Raw genomic sequence first — 26,872 nt, 5'->3', positions numbered from 1 at the left:
TCAAGTCATTAGCCACTGCGGTTGCCGACTTACAATGCAACCTGAAAGGACAAAAATCAGGACGAGGCAGTCTCTGCTCTGAGAAAACAAGCAGCAGACTCTTAGATAGCTAGAAATATTTCAGGAGAATTTTTATGAACATGGATTCTTGTGTCTTCTTATACTTACAAAGCACTAAAATCACTGACATTCATTCCTCATGACTAGCAGCTAGCTTCTACCTAGATGTGTGCTTGGGTGCACACACCCCTTTGCCAGAATCACATATACACTGACCTCCCCCATTATCTCTTCTGAGCAGTTCCTCAGAGCTACCTGAGAGACTGTCTCCTGAGCTACAGTTTTCAGTAAGTCCCCAAATAAAACCAAAACTAACAGCTCTCCCATGCATTTTTACTTCAGTTGACATGTAAGTAAAACAAGGGTATTATCAGTACCCATCCAATAGGATGGTAGAGAGTTAAAACATTTAGAATTGTGCTGAGTGTGAGCTGTTTTTAGAAACACAGACCTGTCTTTCCCACCTCAGGGCCTTTGCACATGTTGTATCCTTTGTTCAGAAAGCTCAGCCCCAATTTCTTAGTTTAATTCTACTTTGCCTTCAATCCCAGCTCACTGGGGACTTCCTTAACGGAAGCCTCCCCGATACCCTGAGTCCCCCGAGTCTCAATCAGTCTCCCCATCTGTGTTTTAACTGTATTCTCTCCTTCATGACATTTATGACAGTTGTGACTTATTTGCATTCTTCTTTGATGAATAATCTCATCGTCCCCATTAGACTGTAACTCCACAATGGTAGTGTTGTGGACAGAATTGTGTCCCTTCAAATTTATGTGCTGAAGTCCTAACCCTCAGTACCTCTGAATGTGCTATATTGAGACACGGAGGCCTAAAGAGGTGATTAAGTTAAAATGAGGTCAAAAGTGTGAACCTTAATCCAGTATGACTGGTGTTCTTATAAAAGGAGATTAGGACACAGACAGACAGACACAGAGAAAAGTCTATGTGAAGACACAGGAGAAGAGGAGAGAGGCCTCAGAATGAAACCAACCCCGCCCGCACCTTGATCTTGGATTTACAGGCTCAAGAGCTAAGGGAATAGATCTCTTTTATTAAAGCTGCCCTGCCTGAGGTACTGTGTCAGGGCGGCTCGAGCAAACTAACACAGGTAGGGACTGGGTTCGCTTTCTTATGCTTGTGTTCCCCGAGCCCGGGGCTGAGCAGGCTCTCAGTAAATATGGGTTAATGAGTGAATGGAAGTGTGAGGAGTTGGGTGAGGAGCACCGGAATCACTCCGAGTTTCCATCTGCTGCCTCTCTGCATGGCTGGTCTCAGCTGCCAGAGCCAGTCCTTTCCATCTCTGTGCTTCTGAGACATGGTTTCAGATTCTTCTATCTTTCCTGGGTAAAACATAACATACGACCGTTTGGAGACGATTGTTGGTAAGTGGAAGAAGAACAAGACATGAGGTAGAGTATGGTGTTGGGGGACGATTTCTTTAAAATAATTTATTCATTAAAAGAGTTAAATATACTCACTGAGAAAACTTGGAAAATAGTGAATTGTAGGGGAAAGGAAAAAAAGATCTATCATCCATTATTTTCAATATCCAAGAAAATTACTATTAACATTTCAGCGTATCTCTCTTTAGTCTTTTCTCCATCTGTAGCTTTTCCTTTACCTTTCAAAGTTGTGGCTCCCCACTGTACATACATTATTTTTATTCTGATTTAAAATTAATTTAACTCAAATTTCCCCCAAGGCATCTTTTTAAAGACCACATAAGCTGTTATTGAGTGAATCTACTACAATTTAGTTAATCACCGTCCTATTGTTTAGGTATTCATTTTTTTTTTAATTGAAGCACAGTCAGTTATAATGTGTCAATTTCTGGCATACAACACAATGTCTCAATCATGCATATACACATATATATATTCATTTTCATATTTTTTGTTAAAGGTTATTACAAAATATTAAATATAGCTCCCTGTGCTATACAGAAGAAATTTATTTTTTATATGATGTCACTCACATGTGGAATCTAAAAAAGAAAAAAAGAAGATGCTAATGACCTCATCTACAAAACAGAAACAGACTCGCAGACATAGTAAACAATCTTATGGAAGGGGGAAGGAATACATTAAGGAGTTTGAGATTTGCAAATGTTAGCCACTATATATAAAAATAGATTTAAAAAAACAAATTTCTAGGCATTCATTCTCTTTCCATTCTTTTTCATGGTCTTAAACAGTGAATATCTTTTGAATCCTATCTTTTGCAGTGACTACGAAAGATGGCGTTTCTGAACTAAAGGGTATGACCACTATTTTATGGCCCTGGATATGATTACCGAATAGCTTTATCAAAAGGGGCAAGTGGTATTTCTCTCTCTCTTTCCGGCTTGACACATTGTAACTGACTGTACTTCAATTTAAAAAATTAATTAATTAATTACTTTTTTAAAAAGGGTCAAGTGGCTACACTCTCACTGGCAGTGAATGAGATCGCAAGTGCCCCAGCGCTCTGGTGACCTGTCCTTCGGCGGGATAGCTGAAAGCTCTGAGGAGGAAAGACCAGTGGGCAGTTGTTAAGGATGCCTCCAGACAGAGGGGAAAGTCAAGCCACCGAACATCTGCTTGTCTGGGCAGTGGCTGTGAACTCTGGGTTAACGAGGTTCTGCTCTCTTCCAGGGTCACGCAGTGATTCTGGAGATGCTTATTTGGAAGCTGGAAGCCTTTGACGTCAGAAGGGTCAAAGGGATGATGGGATGATGCGCCAAGTGGGGGCTAACCGTTGATCCCCCAGTTCCTTTCAGACGCTCCAGAGGCCTACAGGGGGGCCTTTCCGAGGTTGCCTCTCATTTCTCCCACTCTTGGCGTCTCAGTTTACTCCTTTGGATCTTTCCAGAAACCGTCTTTGGCAGTTCTGAAACAAATTCCACCTAGTTGCCATAAAACAAAAACGCTTTGAAATCATCGATTCCCAGAAAGACTTTTTTTTTTTTTTTTTTTGTCTGGAAAGAGCCATTCCCCTCTGCCACTTCATTGGAAAGACTCCCTGATTCCTGGTTCTCCCAAGTGGCAACAATCAAAACAGCGAGCCTGGCATGGTATTTCCAAGAGCATTTCAGCACCACCCCCTGAACCTGGCTTATGGCCAGTTCTTAGAGTGGGAACCCAGTGTGCTACTCGGAAGAAACAGGAGGAAAGGGCTGAAGGAGCAGCCAGGGCTATGTGTAGGGTCGTCTCCCCAGAGCCCCTCCCTGAGTGCAATTCCAGGGAGCATGTGCCCGTTCCGTTCCCCAGCTTAGCATGTCCTAGATCGTCCGATGTCTACCTTCCTGGGGTACTTGTATGGAGCAGTCACCCTCTTCACATGCTCCTGGAGTTCCCAGGTTAGCGTCTCTGGATCACGTGAGGAGTAGGCTGGAGAAAGGACTATAAACGCCTTTACCACCTGTTGGAAAGCAAAAACAAAACTGAGAAAGTTGGACCTCATACAACAACTCTTTCCTCCTTATCCTAGCCTTGTGAAAATGTGCTCACGTTTACCAGCCTGACATAAAAGTTCTATCAGTGCCTTGGACTCAGCCAGCAAATTGGACACCACCAATTTTGTTTTTCCGTATGACTTGTCTTCCCAGTATCAGCTATTGGGAGTTGTGGCTTCTGTGGAATGATTTCAGAGTCCAATTCTCCAAACTATTCCCCATACACGAAATGACACAGTTAGGAGCCAAGGTGATTTTTCTTAGGATGCAAATAGTTTGGAGAGAGGAGATTCACAAACTCCTCACGGCCAATTACTTACAGGTTTTCATGACTAGGAAGGCAGCTGGGTATAGGTTTGGACAAGCAGGATGAGGGGAAACTGCAGACCACTTGCAAGGGGAGGTGAGTCTCTGTGAGGCTGCATGTGTGAGTGTGTGCAATCAGCGAGCATTTTGCTACACAGCTGTTTCAGGCATCCTGAGAGACACTCTGCACCTTGGCTCTCTCTGCCCACATCTTTCTTGCAGGCTGCCTCCTGCCAAGGAGGAGAATGAGTCTCAAACTCGGGTACAATAAAACATGTTTTCCAATAGGAACGGAAGAGTTCAAAGGCCACCATACAACTCTGTCAACAACACCCTAAGTGCTGGTTCACTGTCTTTGCATACTTTGCAAAGGTGGGCATCTCACTACCATTTCATGTTCAGACAGATCTGGTTTTTAGGAAGGGCTTTCTCTTACTGCTATGACTACCAAGCATTTCTCAGACACTTTCTATGTGCTGGGCTCGGTTCTGAGCACTAGGCTTTGAGCACACAGCCGTTTGCCACAGGTCCAATTCATTCATGACATGCAGAGCTAGGCATACATTTCCAGGTATAATTTCTCCATCACATAGATGGGACTCTCATGTCCCTCACTCTGTGTTAGTGACCTCAAATTTTAGTGGGCATCAGAATCACTTGGCTAGGGGCTTCTGGACGAAATGAAGATTCCTTAGGGCTGCATCTCCAGTCACTTTGATTCAGCGAGTCTGACTTGAGGTCTAGAAATCTGTAAAAGAAGAACCCCAGGAGATATAGCTGTGACCAGTCCAGGGCCCAGACTTCACGGATCACTCCTCTGCCGTGATGCTTCTGAGAATACAGCCTGATGTTGTACAAACTTTCATAAGGTAACTACACTGCACTTTAGGATTGTGCTGGATTTACAGCCGGTGAAAAGTACATAGATCTGCCTATGACTTTATTTCTCTCACACTGTCTGTTCCTCTGGGACCCATAGAAGGAATGTGCATTTCTCCCGAGAGAGGCTAGCTTATTAAATTTGGCCCATCTTTCTGATATATCCAGGTCATTTGGGATATTTATTCGGTCCTCCCTCAAGTTGGCTATCCCTCCCATGTTAGAGCCACCAGCAACCATGTTTGGTGTGCTCACTATGTCCTCATCTGCAAATGTAAAAGGATTTTTTTATCGAACAGAATGGATGAGAAAGTCTGTACCTGCCACCAAGATCTCCCACCTAATAGTCCCTTTGGGACCCAGTTCTGTTGTCCACTCGACACTAAAGTGTTTATATCCTTCTAGAGAGTATGTGTATCTCTAAGCACATGAGGACAATGCTTAACCAAAATGGATGTGTGTCTGTCTGATGTGGCATTTCAGACCTTGTGGTACCTGGGGATGTGGGGGGTTCTGGGCCTTGCAGCTCACTCTGCTGGGTGCTCACAGGCACAGAACCGGGAGGCAATGTTCTTGGCTGGCCTAGTTACCTCTCCTCTGGTGGGGTCTGGACTGCTGACCACAGCAGACTCCAAGACAGCAGGGTGCTCGGCAAGGGCGCTTTCCACTTCAATGGGTCCAATTCGGTAGCTGGAAAAGAAAAAGAAACTCTTCCAGGTGACCACCCCTCCCCGATGAAGCTTCAAAGGGGGAGGCAGAGAGCAGACAACTTGACCTTGAGGAAATGATCACATCGTCATTTCTTCCCATGAACCAAAAGTAGCCGTCTTTGTCCACGTGGGCTCTGTCGCCTGTGATGTAAAAGTCCCCTCGTTCTGACGCTGCTGTCTTCTCAGGATTGTCCTGAAAGACAAAGTGAGCCCAGGAAGAGCCATCTGAGCACAGCCACTTAGGACACACGTCCGTCCCAAGCAGCCCCGTGCAGAAGGCTGGGGACTTCTCAACAGGAAGTCCAGTGGCCAGAAGTCCCCACTGGACAGGGAGCCATGAACCTATGGGTTTTCCCTCTTTTAACTGGAAGGAAGCTGCCAGGAAGGCATTAGGGACAGCCACCCACTACCACCCATAGAAGGGTCTAGGCAGCACATTCGCACACCGGAGGGTGGGCACAAGGCAGTTACTGGCTCTGTTTGTTTTAGGATAGAAGAATACACAGATACTCTTTGTGCTCAGGAATCACTGAAGATAGAAAGCAAGAGGCTGGCTGAAAGGCAAGGGTGGAAGAAAGAGATAAAACATCAAACTCTGATCCTCAAAGCTACTACTCAGCAAGAAAAAGAAACAAATTACTGGCACGTGCAACAATGGAGATGAATCTCGAAAACATTATGCTGCGTCAAAGGAACCAGACACACACAAATTAGTACTTTGACACCATTTACATGAACTTCTTATTAAAAAAATATTTTTCAGTGACAACAAATAATTTAGCAATTGCCTGGGGGCTAAGGATTGGCTGTAAAGGGACGCAAGGGTACTTTTTAGGGTAATAAAAATGTTCTATATCTTGACTGCAGTGGTGGTTAACACAGTGACCATTTGTCAAAGGTCATTGCGTTTACATTTTACACGCGTTTAACATGGGAGCATTTTATTGTATGTAAATTATACTTCAACTTTCAAAATGTATTCTGAAAGACAAAGAAAAAAGCTAAGTTGTCAATACCTAAAAATAAATCTAACACAAAATCTATGAGAAGCATACACAGACAATATAAAATTGCACAAAGCATTAAAGAAGATATGAATAAATGGAAAGATAGACTTAATAGCCGAATGATGTTGATTCTCCCCAAATTGATCTAAAAACAATGCAACTCCAACTAAAATGCTAACAGTTTCCGTAGAACTTGACAGCTTGATTCTAACGTGCATGTGAAAAGCGGACGGCCAAGAGCAAGTGCAATATTTCTAAAGAAGTTGAGTAAGAAGGAGAGACTCGCTCTACTAGATGTTGAGACTTATGATAATGTTTTTATGGATAAAGCTCTAATTTTCTCAGGTAATGACACCTGTCGTGAGGCTGGGCACGGGAGGATGGAGTCAAAGCACCGCCCGCAGAGCAAGGGCCCTGGGAAGGGAATGTTCTAGACAAAGCATAGCAACCACATTCACTCCCAAACTGGAGGCAATCCAAGTAGCCATAGAAGATGGATTTTTTCCCAAAACACTTTGTGCCGTAAAAAAGATTCATGACATAATTCAATGTTAATTTCATCTGTAGGGCACAGGGAACTATATTCAATATCTTGTAATAACCTTTAATGAAAAAGAATATGAAAACGAATATATGTATATATGTGTGATTGGGACATTATGCTGTACACCAGAAATTGATACATTATAACTGACTATAATTCAACTTAAAAAAAAGAATTAAAAAATAAGTACATATTATAAAGTTGCATTTGTGATATGGTGCCAATTATGTATTAAACTATACTTGAGGACCTTCGCTTGCATAGACTTCATTGAAAATTTTTTATCATCTCTGTATTAGACAATTACATGTCTCTTATAGTATAAATAGAGCATAAAAATGAAGGATGACAAAAGATCAGTCTCACTCTTCAGATAACCAAGGGTAAAAATTTGATCTCATGTATAGGACTTTTTCATGGCTTATCTGTGATTTTATGCATACGCACATTTGTGTGAATATGGAACATACTATACATATATTTCTACAGTCCAATTTTACCTCAGTTGACAATATACTGTAAGCATCTCCTTATAAGAATAAAAGCCTAATGTACTATAATATTAAATATTTATTAATTAAAAATATTCCCTTGGGTGGCTGTAATATTATTTATTCAAACAATTTCATGTTAGGAATTTGGGTTCTTTTTCCTTTTTTGTTCTTTCCCTTTTCTTTTCTCTCTTTTTCTTTCCTTTTTTCTCTTATTTTTTGTTTCTGTTTTTGTGTGTGCGTGTGTGCAATGCTATAATATCATTTATATAACGAATTTCCCACTGTTAGAAATTCAGGATGGGGAGGGTATAGCTCAGTGGTAGAGCACAGGATTAGCATGCACGAGGTCCTGGGTTCAATCCCCAGCACCTCCATTAAATAAATAAACTTAATTACCACCTCCCCCAACCCCCCCCCCCCAAAAAAATAAAACTAAAACTTAAAAAAATAATTCAGATAGTTCCTCCCCATTTTTTGTCTGTGATAAACAACACTGTAATGGACATTGTGTCTTTGACAGTTTGTTTCCTTAGGAAAATAAGCAGATTCCTTATACTGGATGTAAAATTGACATAGGCATAGTCATTTAGTGGACATTTTGCAATTTCAGCTATTTGGAAGTGGTCAACATGAGTTTGAAATGTGCCTGCTGATGAGGGGGGACAGGCTTAACTGTTCGGTCTACTGACCTCTCATCATTCACACAGGAACCCTGGACTGCGACCTCTATTAATTTTTGTATACAATGATTCTCATGAAGAGATTTATCTTTTTTTCCCTTCAGTTAAAAATGATCCAGAAAGAAAAGAGCAAATAACTTGACAAATTACTTTACTTGCTCAATGGAATGATCACAGACCCAGAGAGGTTCTGTATGTAAGTTCTAAGAAGACATGGGTCTGTCCGGTGCTGTATACCTAAAGGTGTAAAGGAGACACTCAATGAATAATGAATGAATAAATTCTTCAGGAAGGTCAGGGATTTACTTTCACTTACAAAAACTGTGAGAAAGAAATACACTTACATTTTGATATTATCTCTGCCGGATGAAATTACTATGTGGCTGTTGTTGCTGTTCTGTAGGTAGGTTTCTGGGACTTTAAATAAAATACCGTGAAAGAGTATTTCTCTAGTGGTCACAGAAAAGCTGCTAAAATACACATACAACGTTCCAGGAACAAATGAGCTGATTTTTATCTGCTCTTTTCAATATGGTAACCGATGCACAGCAGATAGAATTCCTATAAAGCTTGGCTGCACATTTGAATCACCCACTGTGAACACCAGCCAGGGTGGGTATAAGGGAGAGGTGATCGTTAGATTATCACAGAAACGTGGACTAGAATCCTAGGACACAGCACTGCCAGGGAACATTTATCCAGACACGACTCAAGACAAAGAGAGTCCTGAAAACTAGGCTCTGGCACGAAATTGCAGTTTGACCTTTGGTGAGTCCCTTCCCTTCGCTGAACCTTGAGTTTCTCATCGTTAAAATGCTGGTGTTGCCCTTATAAGTTTGCACTCGAGGCATATCCACATTCACATCCCTTGTCCTTACACACACTAGGTAATTGACATTGGATAAGTCACTTCATCTTTCAGCTTCCTTGTCAATAATGGCATCTTGTCAATAACAGTGCCAATCCACCTCCTGCAGTTACTACAAAGGTTAAACAAATAGATGTGTATAAAGCACGGAGCACAATGCTTGGCACACAGCACTTACTGTGAAAATGGCCACTTACCAAATAGCAGCTGAAGAAACAGAAGGGCCGGGTGGGTCTGACACGGATGGCAATATCCCCCTCTCCTCCTGGAGGCAGGACATTACCCTCATCATCTACAATCTGGTGGAGAGATCACAGGACGGTGTCTAGAAGTCTGCACAACCAGGCCATCTGCTAGCCGAGTCCCGTGTTGCTAATCCAGATGTGTGTTTTGCTCTCCTCTTGGAAGGAACCAACCTTCACCAACAGTTGGGAGAGGCTGCCTACCTGCACATCGTAAGGTGGGGATGCAGTCCCCATGGATCCTGACTTGATTTTCGAGCCTTTGGGATTGGCACAGATCACAACCTGGAGAGACACCAGAACCAATAAGGAGGGAGCTTGTTTCTTTATTTCCTTCCTGGTCCATACCTTTTCTCTCACTGTGCCTTCTAATTCTTTTTCTCGCCTCCTTTCGTCTTCTACATTCTCTTCCTTTCTCTACTTTTCATCTTCCTTCCTTCTTTCCCTCCTTCTTTCCCTTCTTTTCATAGACGAGAATCACTTACTGAACACTCAAATAGGCACGTGAAGAACTTAACGTGTCATGAAGCCAAAGACTCAGCTGATCGCCAGATTTGTGCCTGGATGGCTATAGAGAATACTGTTTAAGATCTTGGGCTCTGACCAGAGACAGACGTAGGCTGTCTTGGTGAAGGCAAACACCTTCGGCCTCAAGAGTTAGTTTGCTGGCTAAGGTGTCATTGTGAAATTATTTTAAATTACCTTTCAACTAAAAGGGAAGAAAGGCTAATGGAGTTTTGGTTTTTGTTTTTAATTGAAGTACAGTCAGTTAAATGTGCCAATTTCTGGTGTACAGCATAATGTCCCAGTCATGCATATATATACAAATATGTATATATATATATTCATTTTCATATTCTTTTTCATTAAGGGTTATTATAAGATATTGAATATAATTCCCTGTGCTATCCAGAAGAAATATGGTTTTTTTTATATATAGTGATCATCATTTGCAAATCTCAAACTCCCAAATTTATCCCTTCCCAAACAGCTTCTCCTCCCTGTGGGCAGGGCAGTCCCTGAGCGTTTCAGAGATGACAGCCAGCAAGGCAGGAGGCTCTGCAGACCAGCCTTCCCCAGCAGCTGGCAGGGGGCTCAGGCGGAGGTGCTGGGGAAGGGGCAGGGCCCGGCTGCACTCACTGTCTCAGACTGGCCGTAGCCTTCGTGCAGCTCCAGGCCTGTCTGGCTCTTCCACTTTTCCCTCACGTCAGGGTTCAGGGCCTCTCCTCCAGCCAAACAGTGCTTCAGGCTCTGAAACTGGTACCTTTTCAGTTGGAAGACAAGGCCACCTGTGTCAGGACCCTTATCCCAACCCCACACTCCAGCACTGCTGCCTCGGTCCAGACACCTGAAGGCACTAAAGCATAAACTCCCATACTTTATAATCTGCTCCAAGTGCCCCGGCCTTGCAGGCATGTTCCTCATGTACCGGTAATTTAAAAAAAAAAAAAAATCCAACTTGAATTTGGAATAAAATCAGAAACTCACTTAGTAGACTTCGGTATAACATGGTGAATTTCAGGTGAATTTGCCAAAATGATTTAGTTGTAAATAAACTAATTGATATTAAATTGGTTGGGACAACTACGTGTTGAAAAAGATAAATTAAAAACTAAAAATATAGAAAGTGGCCCTCCAGGAACACAAAAATTCTGACAAATATTAAATATATTGCAAAACTCCTCCATTCAATAAACTATCCAAAATGTGAAAAATCAGTGATTGCAAATACATTTGTTATCATTTTCCTCTTTGGATCAAATTGGTTTGACAATTACTTAATATTACTGAGTATCTTTCAACCACATTTTGTTTGAACAAATCATTCAGAGTCTGATTTTGGTCAACTCATGCTGTGGAGATAATTTACAACAGATCAATGAATGGGATGAATCCATACATCATAAAATTAATCTTGACAATCATGGAAGAACTAGCTCTCTTAGGTGCTTCATGGCCAGATACATGGGATTAGGGAGACCGCCTACCTCGAGCTCTGAAATTTCAGACTGTCAGATCTAATCAGTTCCATCTGGATGCAAATTCCTAGGGCCAGAAGTTTATTCTTTTTTTTTTTCAGGAGTGGGTGGTAATTAGGATGGATGGATGGATGGAAGGATGGATGGATGGATGGATTGATTGATTGATTGATTGATTTGAGATACTGGGGATTGAACCCCAGGACTTCGTGCATGCTAAGCATGTACTCTACATTGAGCTACACTCTCCCCCTCACCAGAAGTTCATTGAGAGGTATCTGCAAAGGATATGGGTATGTGTGCTTGTGACTATGTGTGTGTGAGAGAGACCAAGAGACAGAAAGTTGGAATGAGAGGGTGTATGTGTGCGTGTGTGGGTGGTGGAGGGGGGTACCTGTGCTATATATTTACATACTTAGGCCCCCAAAGCACCAAAAATATGGGCCCTACCTGGTTAGATCCTCCTGCACAAGCAGCCGGAAGATGGTGGGGACACAGCAGAGGGTGGTGATCGGGAACCTGGACAGAGTCTAAACAAAAACAAAGGGCGGAAGATCTTCTTAGAGTCACTAGGGAGGAGGGACTTCATGGAGTTGGAGCAAGTGAATTGGGTCTTCACATTCCAATTACCAGAGGAGAAAAATTGAGCACTGTGTGTAGTATCCAGCCTCTGAGATGGCCTGGAATGACTCCCACCTACTAGTGTTCCAACTGGGTCCCCTCCCACAACGTACACAAAATTTGGTCCGTGTGACCAGTAGCATGATGCAGATGTCACTTTTGAGATTAGGTTATGCAAAAACTATGGCTTCCGTCTTGGATGCTGTCATTCTCCCTCTCTTGAATCACTCCCTGTGTTGTGAGTATGCTCAACTCCTCCAGTGGACAAGTGCACGTAGTGAGGAACGGAAGCTTGTGGCCAACAGCCAGTGAGGAACTGAAATTTTCTAAAAACCACATGAGTGAGTTTTAAAACATAGTTTCCAGCCCCAGTCAAGCCTCAAAATAACTGCAGTCTTAGCTGACATCTTTTTTTCTTATTATTGTGGCAAAGTAAGCATAACATAAAATTAACCAATTTGACCATTTTTAAGTGTACTTACCAGTGGTATTAAGTAAACTCATACTGTTGTGCAAACATCACCACCATCCACCTCCAGAATTTTTTTTTTTAATTTTCCCAAACTGAAACTCTCTACCCGTTACAAAATATCATCTCATTTCCCTTTCTCCTAGCCCCTGACCATTCCACTTTCTGTCTCTACAAATTTGATGATGGTAAGACACGGTACATTATCTGTTCTGTTGTGGCTGGCGTATTTTGCTTTGCATAATATTTTCAAGATGATGTAGCACGTGTCAGCATTTCCTTCTTTTTAAAGGCTAAATCGTAATCCATTGTATGCATGTGCTACATTTTGTTTATCTGGATCCATGGAACTTGAGTTGCTTCCACCTTTTGGCTATTATGAACAATGCTACTATGAACATGGGTGTACCCATCTGACATCCTGACTGCAACCCTATGAGAGACCCTGATCCAGAACTACCTGTTAAACTGATTCCAAGATTCCTGATCATCAGAAACTGAGATAATAAATATTTGTGTTTTAAACTGCTATGTTTTGGGGTAATTTACTACACAACAATAGATAACTAATATATACATTATGTCAGGACTAGGGGCAGTGGAGGGAGAAGGCACACACTAGTTGATCAAGCCCTACCTGATTAATAATGATGGTGAGGTTGATAATGGTGATAATACAATCACTATGTGTTAAGAAACTACTACGTGCCAGACCATATGCCTAGTATTATTTAAGTCTCACCGCAACTCTATGCAACTATATTATCCCTTTCTTTCCTAAGGATGATAAACACGAGGTTCAGGGAAACTTAGGTGACTTTCCCAAGGACACACAGCTAGTAAATGGAAGATGTAGGATCAGAAGGATCAGAGGCCTGACTGATGGCCCAGTCTGTCCTATTAGCCATGTGATCCAGCTTGCTTCAGTGCAAAGAACACGGGCAGGTGGTTCCCCTGATATTTTAAGAAATTGTGGTTAAGAAGTGACGGGCAGAGGAGGGATGCCTGTGTCTCTACTGGGGACGTCAAGTATGAGAAAACCCTGGAAGGGTGGGCAGGAGACTCTAGAGTTGGGGGAAATACCTATGCTCAGCACCATGGACAGTAGCACATAAAGTTGAGGAATAGGTTATGATTTTCCCTCAAGGTGTTGAAAAGTAACTGTGGTTTTGACATGAGCATAGGAAAGCAAGTAGTGGCAGGAGAGGCACCCCAAGAAGAAAAAATAGAATGTGCAGAGATTTGAAGATACAAAGTGTCTTCTGTCTAGGGACATAGCTAGAGGATAGGCAACGATTCAAGGTAGCCTAGTGGGCATGAACCAGATTATGGAAGGTCCTAGGAGCACCAAAGAACCATTATTGTCACTGACTCATGTCTCTTCTCCTGCAAATTCAAAACCTATATCCCACTCATCTTATTTATACTCAACACACGAGAGGTATTTTTGTCTCTTACGTTCAGGATAGTCTTGGCATCAACTTGGGGCAGCTTATGCACAAAAATGCAAGATCCATTAGGCCAGGCAGAGAAGAGGGTCCAGGCTGCCTTCACCCAGCCAGTGTCCGTCGTGTTCCAGAAGATATCCGATTCAGTCAAGGCCACCCACCTTCTGCCAAAAATGAAAGTAAGTCAGAACTCCGAGCAATATTTCTATCTTTCAAAAGGATTACATTATCCATTCCCCTATCTGGAGCCTTGCTTACCGTGTGTACTCACTTATGCTTGTCAAATCTGTATAAGAACCATAAAGTCAACCTTTGTCTCAACAAGCATTTATTGAGCATTTTCTACGTCCCTGTGCCCTAGGCTAACGGTACAGAATTAAAAAGACAGATCCCATGCTTCCAAGCAGTTCATAGTCTACTGGGAGTGATATATAAGGGAAGAAATAATCTCCACATAATGGGGTAAGGTCACTTTCTTTACTCAGTCAACATTTATTCAGCACTTATCATTAGGGATACAGAAACAAATGATTAGTCTTTCTTGGAGAGGGTTATAGTTTAGCAAGTATAAACATAAACTTGGCATGGTCCTTGACTCTTTCTCTCTCACCTCGTATCAAATCTTACTAGGTCTGCATTCAAAATACTTTCAGAATCTCACCTCCTCTCACTCCTTCCACTGCTATTTCCCCAGGCAAGCAAGCCTCCACCCTCGTCTCTTAATGTACTGGCCTCTTAAGTGGTCCTCTGCTTCATCCTTGCCCCCTGCAGTTTATTCTCAATCCAATATTCTGAGTTATCCTTTCAAAAAACAAATCAGATCATGTCACTCCTCTGCTCATAATACTCTAATGTTCCTCAAAAAATTACATAGAATCACCATCTTACCCAGCAATTACACTTCTGGTGCATACTCAGAAGAATTAAAAGCAGGGTCTTGAGCAGTTATTGTGCACCCATGTTCACAGCAGTGTTATTCACAAGAGCCAAAAGGTGGTGAGGCGGAAAGCCCCATAATAAGACCGGCAGGATCCCCAAGCAGGGCCACTTCTCTCCTACCAGCACCATCCAGTTCCCTGGCCCAGAGACTCTATCTCACTCTTTGCCTCTGAAACAGCTTACTTACACCTAAAATTCTATTGGTTCCCTGAGCTCACTCCTGATTGGTTATTTCCTTCACTCCTGATTGGTTCATTTCCCTAGCTTCTGATTGGTCCATTTGTAGTACTTCATTTGCATGGAACTCACTCCTGATTGGTTATTTCTCTCCCTCCTGATTGGTCCATTTCTACAAAGCTTGTTCTTAATTAGTCAGCTTTCCTTATACCTAATTTGCATATGATGTTGCAAAGTGTAAACTGGCAGCTGATAAAAGCCTGTGTAAACCTACAGCCGGGGTCCTGAGCTTGGAGTGTTAACTCCTCTGAGCCTGCTGGCAAAATAAACCTGAGTTCTACAACTTTCCGAGCGCTGCTTGGTGTCTCACCCGGATCTAGGTTGCTGTCAAAACTGAGCTGTAACACCGAGCTATAAAACTGAGCTGTAACACATTTTTCTGCAACAGTGGGAACAACCCAGGTGTCCATCAGTGAATGAATGGATAAACAAAACTGGTGTATACACACAATGGAATATTATTCAGCCCTAAAAAGGTAGGAAATTCTGACACATGCTACAACATGGATGAACCTTGAAGGCATCATGCTAAGTAAAATACACCAGACACAAAAGGAAAAATACTGTATGATTTCCACTTTTATGAGATTCCCAGAGTAGTCAAATTCATCAAGACGAAAGCAGAACAGTTGTTGTCAAGGCCTGGGGGTAGTAGGGAATAGGAAGTTTTTGTATAATAGGTGCAGAGTTTCAGATTTGCAAGATGAAAAAGATTTGCAGATGGATGGTGGGGATGATCGCACAACATTGATGCATTTAACGACACTGAACTATACACTTAAAAATGGTTAAAATGGTAAGTTTAATGGTACATATGCTTTACCACAATTTAAAATAAAATCTCCAATGGCTTGTCACCTCACTCAGGATAAAGCTAAAGCCTTCCTGATTTGCAGCCCCCCTCAAGCTGTCTGATCTCAACTCCTACCACTTTCTGCCTCACTCACATTCCTCCAGCTCATCTGCCTACTTTCTGCTCCTCGGACCCACCAGACAAGCGGTCCTCATACCTTCCACTGGCCACAAAGCCCAGTCCATAGCTGGCTTGTGTGTGCTCAACCATCTTGGGGTTCCCGGTAGTGCCGCTTGTGAAGTAGATGGCCAGTGGGTCTTGACTCTTGGTCCTCGCGCAGCTATGTTCTGTGGATGCCTCCCTGTAAAGTATAAAAATTCGAGGGGCATACTGCTAGTAGGGAAAATAGTCATAGTTACAAAAATATGTGCAACAACAAGCCGGCTACCATTTTAATAAATACTCCATGTTAGGCACGTGCTGGAAGCTCCAGCCCGCATTTTCTCTGATCCCTACAGGAACCACCTAGTGGGGTGGGTACTATCATTATAACCTTTTGCAGATGAGAAAATTGAGGCTCAGAATGATCAAGTGACTCAGTCAAAAAGCCTGTGTTGTTATCAGGGCGTGAGGACTTTCTGGTGGAACACACCCACATGAGGCACGGTTCCCACCCCCACCTCAGCTCCTAGTAATTTAGAGCTGTGTTCTAAAGTGTTCCCTAAATTTGGAGTTTTGAGATCTGGGTCATTCCTAAGGTTCTGTGACCTGGAGAGTTTCGAACTCACTGTTTCTCAACCCTGGCTGCATCTTAGGACCACCTGGTAAATGTTTAAAAGAAATATTCTTACCTGGGCCCCACCCTGGAGGGAAAGTGAAATCAGAATCTTTGACGATTGTTATTATTTATTTTTTTTAGAAAGCTCCTCAAGTAATGCTAATGACGGCCAAAATGGACAGCACTGATCTGGACCAACCTGGCAACTCTTCAAAATCACCTGGGCAGATGTTTGAAAATGCAGATTCCCAGGGCCCTTGCTCAGATATGTCTGGTTAAGTGGGGCCTTGGAGTCTGTATTTAAAACCGCACCCCCACATAAATAAATAAATAAATAGCTAGGTAAATAAATAAGTAATTTCCCATAATTTTACGGTAGAAAGCTTATATTCTAGTGTAGGAAAGAACAATCTAAAAGGTATTTACCATGTCCTCAAACTTTAAAATATATCTTTCATGCTTAATTTTATTTCTTACATGTGTTGACTATTTTCTGTTCAAGTTTCAGCTGCTCACCATTGTATTGGAATATAATGAAAATATAGTATAGGAAAGTACCGTATATTGGAAATATAATATTTTAGGAAATATAATATTTTAGGAAATATAATATTTTAGGAAATATAGGACACATTATTTATAATCCATGCTTGTGGGTCTTATAATCCTGAAAATTATAACATGTAAGTGTACGTGACACAAAGTTCTCTTTTAAATTAAGCTAGGGACAAGAGACAAGTGTTGATATTAGTCAAAAAATAAAATAAATTTTAAATAGCACCCAGATGAATCTGATGCAGCTGATCTATGGGGACAGGCATTTGTGATTTAACAGCGTGGACGCCTATGAGGGCTGCTTTTTGGTTCTGGCTTCCAATCAAGACAAAGTCTCAAATGCCCAGATAGGTTTCCAGCAGACCTTGCTCAAAGGCAAATGCCCCAACACTGACTTCACTACTTATTAGCATCTTGAACAAGTCACTTTGCTTTTCCAAGTCTCAGTTTCCTCATTTGTAAAATTAGGGTAAAGTGTACTTCATAGGGTTTTTTCCAAGGATTAAATAAAACAATGTCTGATTATTGTGTTCTGAGCATCAAACACCATTCTTGTCATAAAATAGATGTTCACTAAATCTTTGCTGCATGAATGAATGTAGGTGAATGCCTACCTAGCACACCTGGCATACACTGAGCACTCACTACATGGCAGTGACGATTAGATTATTAACTGACCACCTACTATGCACTAAATGCCTCATATGGATCATCCCATTTATTCTGGCTGGTAACTCTGTAATTATTATCACCATTATAGAGGTAAATGCACAAAAAAGCTAGTGACAAGTCTAGTACTGACTGAGTGATGCTGAAGGATCTTACAGTAGTCGCCAGGATTAGGTCCTAGGTCTGTCTGGCTTCCAAAGTGTGCATTCCTTCCTGATTGATTCACCCTCTTTGTGTGCAATCAGCAGTGCATTCTTGCTGCTTAAAGGAGAAATGCCTTGGCCTCGTTTTTATGCTGTCCTCTGGAGAGCCCCCAACTTACCGGAGGAGTTCCCGGAAGTTCACCCAGCTTGGCCGACTGCTGTCTGACACGAGCAGCTTGGTCTGGAGAGAGGGGCAGTCCGCACTGATGGCGTCCACCTGTGGAGCCGTGGAGTCACTGGTGATGATGCACTTGGCCTTGGATGCCTGCAGCCGGAATCTGAGGTCCTTCTCTGTCAGCTGAGAGATGCCAGGAATCATGACAGCCCCTGATACCACACAGAGAAGGGATGTTGACTGGGCAACAAGGAAAGACCCCTGCGAACAGGTCCAGACCACATATTCCCATCACAGATAGGAGCAGGAAGGGGCTGGAGAGAGTTGGAATGCCTGAACTAGAAAAAGCATTATTCATGATAATATTGAAATCCAGAAAGTACTTATAGAGTGCTTATATATGCTAAGAACTTTACATGTATTATTTCATTTAATTCTTACAACCCTGGAAAGTAGATACTATTATACCCATTCTGCAGATCAGAAAAACTAAGACTTAAACCTTTATGCCCTTAGATAACTTTATAACTTGCCCAAGATCACATAACTAATATGCTGCAGAGCTGGAATTGTGAACCCAGACAGTGGTGAACTTGAGCCCATGATCTTGAACGTTGCATTATATTGCCCTAGAGTTTACGTAGTTCAATGGTTTTTCATGCTTTTCAAACAAAAGGCTACAGTGAAACTCAGTGTTGCATGTGGATCGCTTGGGGCAAGGGGGGGCGGGGGTGTAGGTGGAGCAGTGGAGGCTCCATGTTACTTCAACCAAAGCCACTCTGAGGGTAGCTGAGTTCATCTTCTTCCAAGAGAAGGGATGAGGAAGCAGAAAGCAGGGTCAAAGTTTAATCAGACACTTGAAAAATCACTCAAGTGTCATACTGCAGGCTTTAAACACTTCACACTCGATCGAGTCCAGCATTCTCATTTCACAGACAAGAGGAAAGAGATCTTAGAATTACAGTCATCCAACCCCAGCCAGAGAGTGAGAACAGAAGACTGAGGAAGGGGCCGATCCCGAAGCGGGTGGGTGCCAAAGCAATGTTCTCATCAACCTTCTATTTTCTACACTTTTACAGGAAAAGCCCAGCACGGACACTCTGGGAGCTGAACAGTACGATTCTTCACGCCATCTCTCTGTGTTAGCTACTTCCAGCACAAGTCTGTTCCACACGGCATTGTGTGCGGTGCTATGGGGGCCCAGGCAGATGGTGGAGACCAGGAGCTGTCAGTAAGAGAAACGAGCTGAACACTGTAGCCTAGAGGAAAAGTGATGCATGCATACGTGGAGAACGTGGGAATGGGAGAATGTGAGGACGTCCAGCTGGAGTAGCCTCTAAAATGGAGAGGGTGCTAGACTGGAAGCTGCAGTGGGGAATGCAGTGTTGAGTTATTCAGTTGGGACAAAAAGAAATGTGGGAATCTATATAACTGGGGAAACTGGAGACATTTAGGTAAATAGAAAAAATAATTATCGTAATACTCCAAAGGAAGTTTTGATCACACGAAGTGCCTAACACAGTGCCTGGAGCATAGCAGGTCCTCAAGAAAAGGACAGGGGCTCCCTTAACTCAGCCCTGGCATTTAAATGGACCTTAAATGTCATGCCGTGTGGAGACGTTCTCAAACCAGTGTGCCTGTTTCTTTTCCTCAGAGCTGGATATATTAAAATGGTGCTCACTTTTATATAGTGTGCAAAAAATATGTAAGAATTAAATAAAAATTTCTGCCTCCTTTTTTTTGTTGTTGGACAATTGATTCACAAAATGGCTGAATTAAGCTTGTTAATATAGAAAGGCTAATTTCCTGTTGTGGGTTTTGTACCCCTCTGTTTTGCAAGTATTATTTGTAAAAACAAATTTCAGGTAGATTTGCAAACATGATTGGAAGGGGGTGGACAACACTGTAAGTGGTGGAAAGCTCTGGGAGGGGGCGGAGAAACCAGCACTCCACTGAAAGCAGTTGTCTTGTTTTTGTAAAATCAGCCTAAAAATTCCAGCCCTTTTAATAAGTGCATCGGACAGGGCCAGCAGGGGCTATCCGGGCTCTGTGGCCGTGTCCTCTTGCTTCCCATCCTCCTCTGCTCGAAGACACAGCCCAAGAAGATCAATGATCTGCTGTCCTGGGCATTCATGACAGTGGGAAGAGGAATCTTTCAGGGCTGATCTTATTGCTTTGATTATTTTGTACTTCTTGCCTATTTCTTGGGAGCTAGGCAAAGCTGTGACGGTGAGAGCCATGAAGTCTAAGAGTGAAACTAATCTAGATTGGTTACAAAGGTCTCTCATCTGTAACTGCATCACTCTCCAGACACTGGCAGCTCCCAAACCACCATGCAAAAAAAAAAAAAAAAAAAAAATATATATATATATATATATATGTGTGCGTGTGTGTATATATATATATATATAGTTTATTCCATTCAGAATTTAAAAAATATCAATTTAGTTGTCAACATGAAAATATTGGAAGACGGTTTTTTTTTCCCCACAAAAATCCAGTTTATTACAAAATCAGAAGTTCTGGAAACACTGGCCCTCATTCACCCAAGGAAACATTCGGTTGGAGTTGAGAAGCAGCTGTCCCTGACTGACGAGGCATGTGAGCTCCAGTTCACCACAGTCCTCGGCACTCCCTGCTTGTCTCACACTGGACTGCTTTAATCAATTTCAGTGCTATCTGGCCCTGTACCCGATCAAGTTCGTGATTGTCGGGCAATGGGAAAATAAACAAAACTCCACATTGGGTTCAGTTTGCTCCATCTCCCGAACCCTGTGGATGCTGTCAAAGCTCTGGCAGGTCATGTCAGCCCCAACTGGGAGTCTCAGCCCTGCTCACTGACCTGTCCGCATACAAGCCACGCTGACCAGCCACCACTCCGGGAGCCGTGGAAGCACCAGCATCACTCTGTCTCCAGGCTGCAGGCCACACACGCCTCCCAGCACGTTAGCTGCCTTCCTGGACTGCTCCCCTAGCTCCTCAAAGCTCCACTTGACCTCTGCTCCCATGCCGTCGACCCACCAGAATGCGGGGATTGGGGGCCGGTGCCCAGCCTAGACAGCGTTGTAGGCAGAAGAGAGGTTGAAACCATCTGTTGGGGATTTTTGTTTCCTTGGTTTTTGAAAATTTAATTTTACAGTAAGTATTACATTCACAGGGTTCAAAAATCAAAACAGTATGAAAAGATGTGCATTGAGAAGGCTTCTCCCATCCTTGTGCCAATCCACCTGCTCCCCTACTTCACCTGCCTCAGTGAGTAACCAATGCTATTAGTTTCTTGCACATCCTTTTAGTGTTTCTTTAGACAAACATACATATATTCTTTTTTCCACATCATCTTTTTAATGCCAAAGATAGCATTAGATTCACACTGTTCTGTGCCCTCCTCTTTTTAAATTGAGATATAATTCTCCCACCATAAAATTCACCATATTTAAATGAACAATTCAACAGGTTTCAGAATATTCATAAAGTTGTGTAACCATCACTACCATCTACCTCTGGAACATTTTCATTATCCTAAAAAGAAATATTCTGCAGATTAGTGGCCACAAGTTTTTCTCTCCTTACCAAGCCCCGGGCAACCCTTAATCTACTGTCTGTCTCTATGGCTGCCTATTCCAGATGCTTGATATGAATGGAATTATACAGTATGTGGCCTTTTGTGTCTGGTTTCTTTCACTTCGCATAATGTTTTCAAGGTTTATCTATGTTGTAGCATGTGTCAGCGTTACAGTCCTTTTAATGGCCAAGTAACATTCCACTGTATGGATAGAGAACATATTGTTTACCCATTCATCAGCTGATGGACATTAGGGTGGCTTCCATTTTGGAGCTATTATGAATAAAGTTGCTATGAACATTTATGTACATATTTTTGTGTGAAATTACGTCTCCTATTCCATTGGATATATATCTAGGAAAATCATTGCTGGGTCATATGATGACTCTATGTTTAACTTTTTAAAGCACTGCCAAACTGTTCTCCGCAGCATCCATGCCATTTTACATTCCCACTGGCAATGAATAAAGGTTCTAATTTCTCTACTTTGCTAATACTTCTTAGCAAACACTTTTTGTTTGTTTGTTTGTTTGTTCTTTAAACATTTTTTTATTGAGTTATAGTCATTTTACAATGTTGTGTCAAATTCCAGTGTAGAGCACAATTTTTCAGTTATATATGAACATACATATATTCATTGTCACTTTTTTTCTTCTCCATGAGCTACCACAAGATCTTGTATATATTTCCTTGTGCTATACAGTATAATCTTGTTTATCTATTCTGCATATGCCTGTCAGTATCAAAAATTTTGAAATCCCAGTCTGTCCCGTCCCACCCCCCACCCCCTGGGCAACCACAAGTTTGTATTCTATGTCTATGCGTCTGTTTCTGTTTTGTATTTATGTTCTTTTTGTTTGTTTGTTTCTTGATTTGTTTTGTTTAACACTTTTTGTTTGTTCACTTGTTTTGGTTTTGGTTTTGGTTTTAGCCATGTCACTCTGCGTGAAGAGGTATCTCCCTGTGGTTGGGACTGCATTCCCCTAATGGATAAAGATGTCGAGCATCTTCTCATGTGTCTATTGGCTGTTTGTTCATATTCTTCAGAGAAATGTCTGTTTGAATCCACAGCCTATATTTTCATTGGGTTATTTATCTTCTTATTGTTGAATCTGAGTTATTTTTATATTGGAGACAAATGTATATATATTTGTTGCAAATACGTGATTTCAAATATTTTCTCCTATTCTGAGGGCTGTCTTTCATTTTGATCTACAAATGCTATTAATGTTCATGAAGTTCAATTTATCTATTTTCTTTCATTGCTTATGCTACAAAACCATTGCCTAATCCAGGAGATACACCTATATTTTCTTCTAAGAACTTTATAGTTTTTACTCCTTTACTTTGGTCTTTGATCCATTTTTGAATTAATTTTCGTATGTAGTGTGAGATAGGGGACCACATTCATTTTTCTTGTATGTGAATATCCAGTTGTGCCAGCACCATTAGTTGAAAAGACCATTTTTTCCTCATTGAATTTTCTTGGCACTTTTGCTGAAAATTAATTGACCATAGATTTATGAATTTATTTCTGGACTCAATTCTATCCTGTTCATCCATGTCTATCCTTATGTCAGAACCACACTGTCATTTTTGGGTTTTTTTTTCCTCACACAGTCCTGATTACTGTAACTTTGTAGTAGGTTTTGAAATAAGGAAGTGTGTGTCCACTAGTTTTGTGTTTCTTTTTCACGATTCTTTTGGTTGTTATGGGTCCCTTGTGTTTCCATGTGACTCTTTGGACAAGATTGTTTATTTCTGTAAAGAAACCCCCTGGAATTTTTATAAAGATTACATTTAGCATGTAGACCAATTCGAGATGTATTGCCATTTTTTTCATCCTTATAATTTCTGCTTTAATGGCAATTAAGTTTTTAAAATGTACAGTTCAACTTAACATTATTCATTTAGAAAAGGCAGATTTCAGGTAAGCTTCAAAATGCATGCAGAATGGAGAGGCTGTTATTTTCTGGCAGCTCTTGGTTTGTGAAAGCTAAACTTCATCAGATGTGTTTGAAACTTGTATCAGCATAGTCATAAAGGCTGTATTTTTGCATAAGGAGGTAATATCCAAGGGTTGTCCTTACTGAGATTCATCCAAATCTTGAGTAAGTGTTTCTTTAATAAATATCCCCTGGATTACTTCAGCTTTTGGTTAGTTTCCAGAGTTCTGAAAAGTTGATGCTGACAATTTTTCTAAGGTTTTTTTTTTTTTATTGTTTTTGTGGTTGCTTTTAGGGAAGAGAAAATTTTAGAAAGCCCTTATTCTACCATTTTTCTGACTTAACCCTGTTTGTTTTCATCATTAAGAGAAGTCTTCTAAGGATGAGCCTAGTGTGGTTAAAAAAACTAAAAAACCCTTATACTTCGTAGACAGGAAAGGAGCACCCAGCTCCATCTCTCACAGACAGTTTCCATTCATTCTCACAATTCCAAGCAGCATATGGCATGACTCGCTTTTAATAGACGAGATCCAAAGAGCTCAAGGTGTGTGTCCAAGGTCACAACTCAAGTGGATGAGCCACGTCTGTCTGACCGCCAAGCTTGCAGGTGTAAAATCTCAGCCATTCTCACAGCACCTTCATAAATGTTACCATATCCACTGACAGTGGACTGGACTGTTCCTGTACCTACTCATACTATTACTTATTTCATATTTTGTCTTTAAGAAAGCTCCTCTTAAAATTAACATAAATAAATTCTTTGAAATAAAGTTTATATTTTCTCCTACTATAAATAAAAAGTTAGTACCTTTAACATAAAATACAGAGAGAGACACAACAACATTTGGGAAAATAAAGGAGTCATGTGCTCAGAGACACACAGAGAAATCAAGATAATCTGAATTCAGTTCTATGCATCTGCTGTGATCTGTGAAAAGCTTGAGCCTGAGCCAAGCTCTTGCCTTATTTAGAAGGGACGTGTGTGACGTGAGGGAGATGTTAAAAACAGACTACTAGTAGACAAAACTTTCTCCTTCACTTGATCAGAATGACTGGAAAGGAATCAAAAGGGGTGTAACTCTCTCACTGTGTGGTCTGGACTCAGAAATGAGACACACCAGGGATTGGGCAAGGATGTCTACAGCTCAAAAACTTGGTCACAATTTTTTTCCTAAAGCTGCAACAATAATAGTTTCCATTTTAAGACTTGTCAAATTCCTAAGTCAAGAGGGACCCTAGGACACAGTGAGTTTCACCTTTTCCAGTTGACTCCACATGTCCAGCACGTCATGAGCAAAGTTGAAGTACTCAGGCACTGGCTGCCTCCCCAGGCTGATGGCTTCCCAGGTGGCCACGACCTTCTGAGGGGCAGGTAGAGTTGGCGGCTGCCCCGGAGACCCGCAGGTACCCCGGGCAGATCTCAGCACCTGGAGGACCAGTCCTCTCAGCCACAGCCTCATGCTGCTCCTGCCTGTCACCAAAGAGCACTGTCATGAATTCTGGGCTCCGGGGAGACACTGAGGTTGAAGAGGAATCTGTGGTCAGCCCTAGGATGGCCATAGCACATACTGACTTGCAGAACAAAGTCTTGGACTTTAGTCTAAGTTCCACTGGGTGATTTTGATCATTTCTCCTCCCTGGACCTGAGGTCCATCCCTTCCGCCTCTCACTGCCCATGGATCTCTGTGGGTCTGAGGTCAGGAACTCAGGGCCCACTTCCCAATGCTCAGTTCTTCAAAGAGAATTGCCCAGCAAAGCCAAAGAAAGCTCGAGGGCAGTGGTCTCCAACAGAAACAAGATGTGAACCACATGTACTCATGTAATATACAATTTTCTAGTAGTTTCATCCAAAAAAGTAGAAAGAAACAGCTGAAATAGACTATGATAGTAATTTTTTTAACTAGCCATGTCCTATAATTTCAATCAATTTCAATCAATATCAGAAGAAATTATTAGACAGATATGTTACATTATTTTGTTGTTTTTCTCAGGCCTTTGAAATCTGCTGTAGATTTTTCACTTACTGGCACACCTCCGTCTGGACTGGGCACATTTCAAGTGCTCACCAGCTACATGTGGCTACCATACTGGACAGTGTAGTTTTAGCATCTGGCTATTCAGCGTGTGGGCTGTGGACCAGCCACATGAGCATCACCTGAGAGCAGGTTACAAAGGCAGAACCTCAGACCCTACCCCAGACCTGCGGAATTAGAACCTGCATTTTAACAGGAACCTCAGGTGAACTGAGAAATTTTTGAGAAATGAAGCGGTGGCCTAGGGGCTGTATCCCCAGTTTTAGTTCTCTTCCACCAAGTTCCTCTTGATAATAACAATCACAGAATATGATCATGGGAACTGCCATAGACTAAATGCTCGCGTTCCCCCCAAATTCATGTGTTAGATCCTAACCCCCAAGGTAATGGTGTGAGGAGGTGGGGCCACTGGTGGCTGATTAGGTCACGAGGGTGGAGTTCTTATAAAAGAGACCCCAGAGAGCTCCTTCGTTCCTTCCACCTGCTGAGGACACAGATTTGACCCAGGAAGCATGTTCTCGCCAGACGCCAATGAGCCCGTGGTGCCTCGATCTTACACTCCCCGGCCTCTAGGACTGTGAGAAATACGTGCGGTTTAAACCGCCCAGTACACGTGGCCCAAACGGGCTGAGACAATAACCAACGATAATAATGGGTCACAAGAACAGGAAAAATAATACCTGGCATCTACTGACGGCTTACTGGGTATTGAGCATTTGGGAAGCGCTTTATAAACATTATTTCCTTAAATCCTCATAACAAGTCTATGATGTGTTATTTTCTCTATTTTATAGATAAAGAAAGTAAGGTTTGGAGGGGAAAAGTGACTTCTTAATCCCACCTCCCAGAAGGGCCTAGACCCCGGCCTCTGCCGTGGCCCCCAGCCCCACGTGGCCTGCAGCCTCAGGACTCCCTTTCCCTGACCTCCCTCCCCTTCTCCCCACTGCTCATGAACTCCGCCCCACACCTTTTCCCTCTGCCTTTCACCCCCGGATTCCTGGGGCCCCTTGGCAGCAGACAATTAGAATCCCAGGCCCCCTTCCCAAGTGCCCAGAGCCATTTCACGGGCCCTGCTCCCTGCTTGGCTTAATCAGCAAAGGCCTTGGAGGCCGCTGACACCTCCTGCTGAAGGGTTTCTCTTCCCAGTACCTTGTTTTTGAACCCGGGGACTGCAAAGGATGTCTAGGAGCTGCTTCAGCTGAAGGCAGGCCTTAATGCCCGTAAACATCTCGGCTCCTGGGAACGCTGGGAACGGCAAACTGCTGACCCAGCCTCCCACAGGCACTTTGGCCCCAAGCACAG

At 42.3% G+C, this 26,872-nt stretch overlaps 1 protein-coding gene across 7 annotated transcripts; it reads right to left on the bottom strand.

Annotated features, from left to right (window-relative positions):
* Nucleotides 1-1,091: 1,091 nt before the first annotated feature.
* On the bottom strand, nucleotides 1,092-26,872 carry ACSM5 (acyl-CoA synthetase medium chain family member 5). Of its 7 annotated transcripts, XR_010377672.1 has the most exons (15): nucleotides 26,720-26,869; nucleotides 24,794-25,008; nucleotides 20,872-21,082; nucleotides 18,034-18,241; nucleotides 15,927-16,070; nucleotides 13,751-13,904; nucleotides 11,653-11,732; nucleotides 10,364-10,487; nucleotides 9,428-9,508; nucleotides 9,179-9,280; nucleotides 5,454-5,581; nucleotides 5,269-5,368; nucleotides 3,340-3,459; nucleotides 2,459-2,944; nucleotides 1,092-1,400 (listed from the first exon to the last, which is right to left on the bottom strand). XR_010377672.1 is itself a non-coding variant. In XM_064478486.1 (14 exons), exons 1-14 carry the CDS (start codon nucleotides 26,796-26,798, stop codon nucleotides 1,392-1,394), a joined length of 1,755 nt encoding a protein of 584 aa, XP_064334556.1. In that variant the 5' UTR covers nucleotides 26,799-26,871; the 3' UTR covers nucleotides 1,092-1,391. The 7 variants fall into 7 exon arrangements, 5 of the variants coding, with proteins under 5 accessions (XP_064334556.1, XP_031288969.1, XP_031288968.1 ...); XM_064478486.1 differs by lacking the exon at nucleotides 2,459-2,944 and having other exon boundaries at nucleotides 26,720-26,871; XM_031433109.2 differs by lacking the exon at nucleotides 1,092-1,400 and having other exon boundaries at nucleotides 1,476-2,928; nucleotides 26,720-26,871.

The sequence above is a fragment of the Camelus dromedarius genome, chromosome 24 (genome assembly GCF_036321535.1).
Source record: "Camelus dromedarius isolate mCamDro1 chromosome 24, mCamDro1.pat, whole genome shotgun sequence".
In the NCBI taxonomy this organism is placed as follows: Eukaryota; Metazoa; Chordata; class Mammalia; order Artiodactyla; family Camelidae; genus Camelus; species Camelus dromedarius.
Note: the sequence above shows the minus strand (reverse complement) of the source record. Positions and strands in the feature narration are given on the sequence as shown.

Coding starts and splice junctions, on each gene's coding strand:
- ACSM5 (XM_010982574.3), bottom strand. CDS start 26,798: ATGTTTACGGGCATTAAGGCCTGCCTTCAGCTGAAGCAGCTCCTAGAC. Junction 10,488..11,652: donor GTGCAGGAGGATCTAACCAG/GTAGGGCCCATA, acceptor CCAACTGAAAAG/GTACCAGTTTCAGAGCCTGA. Junction 5,582..9,178: donor GTTTCTTCAGCTGCTATTTG/GTAAGTGGCCAT, acceptor TTTGTCTTTCAG/GACAATCCTGAGAAGACAGC.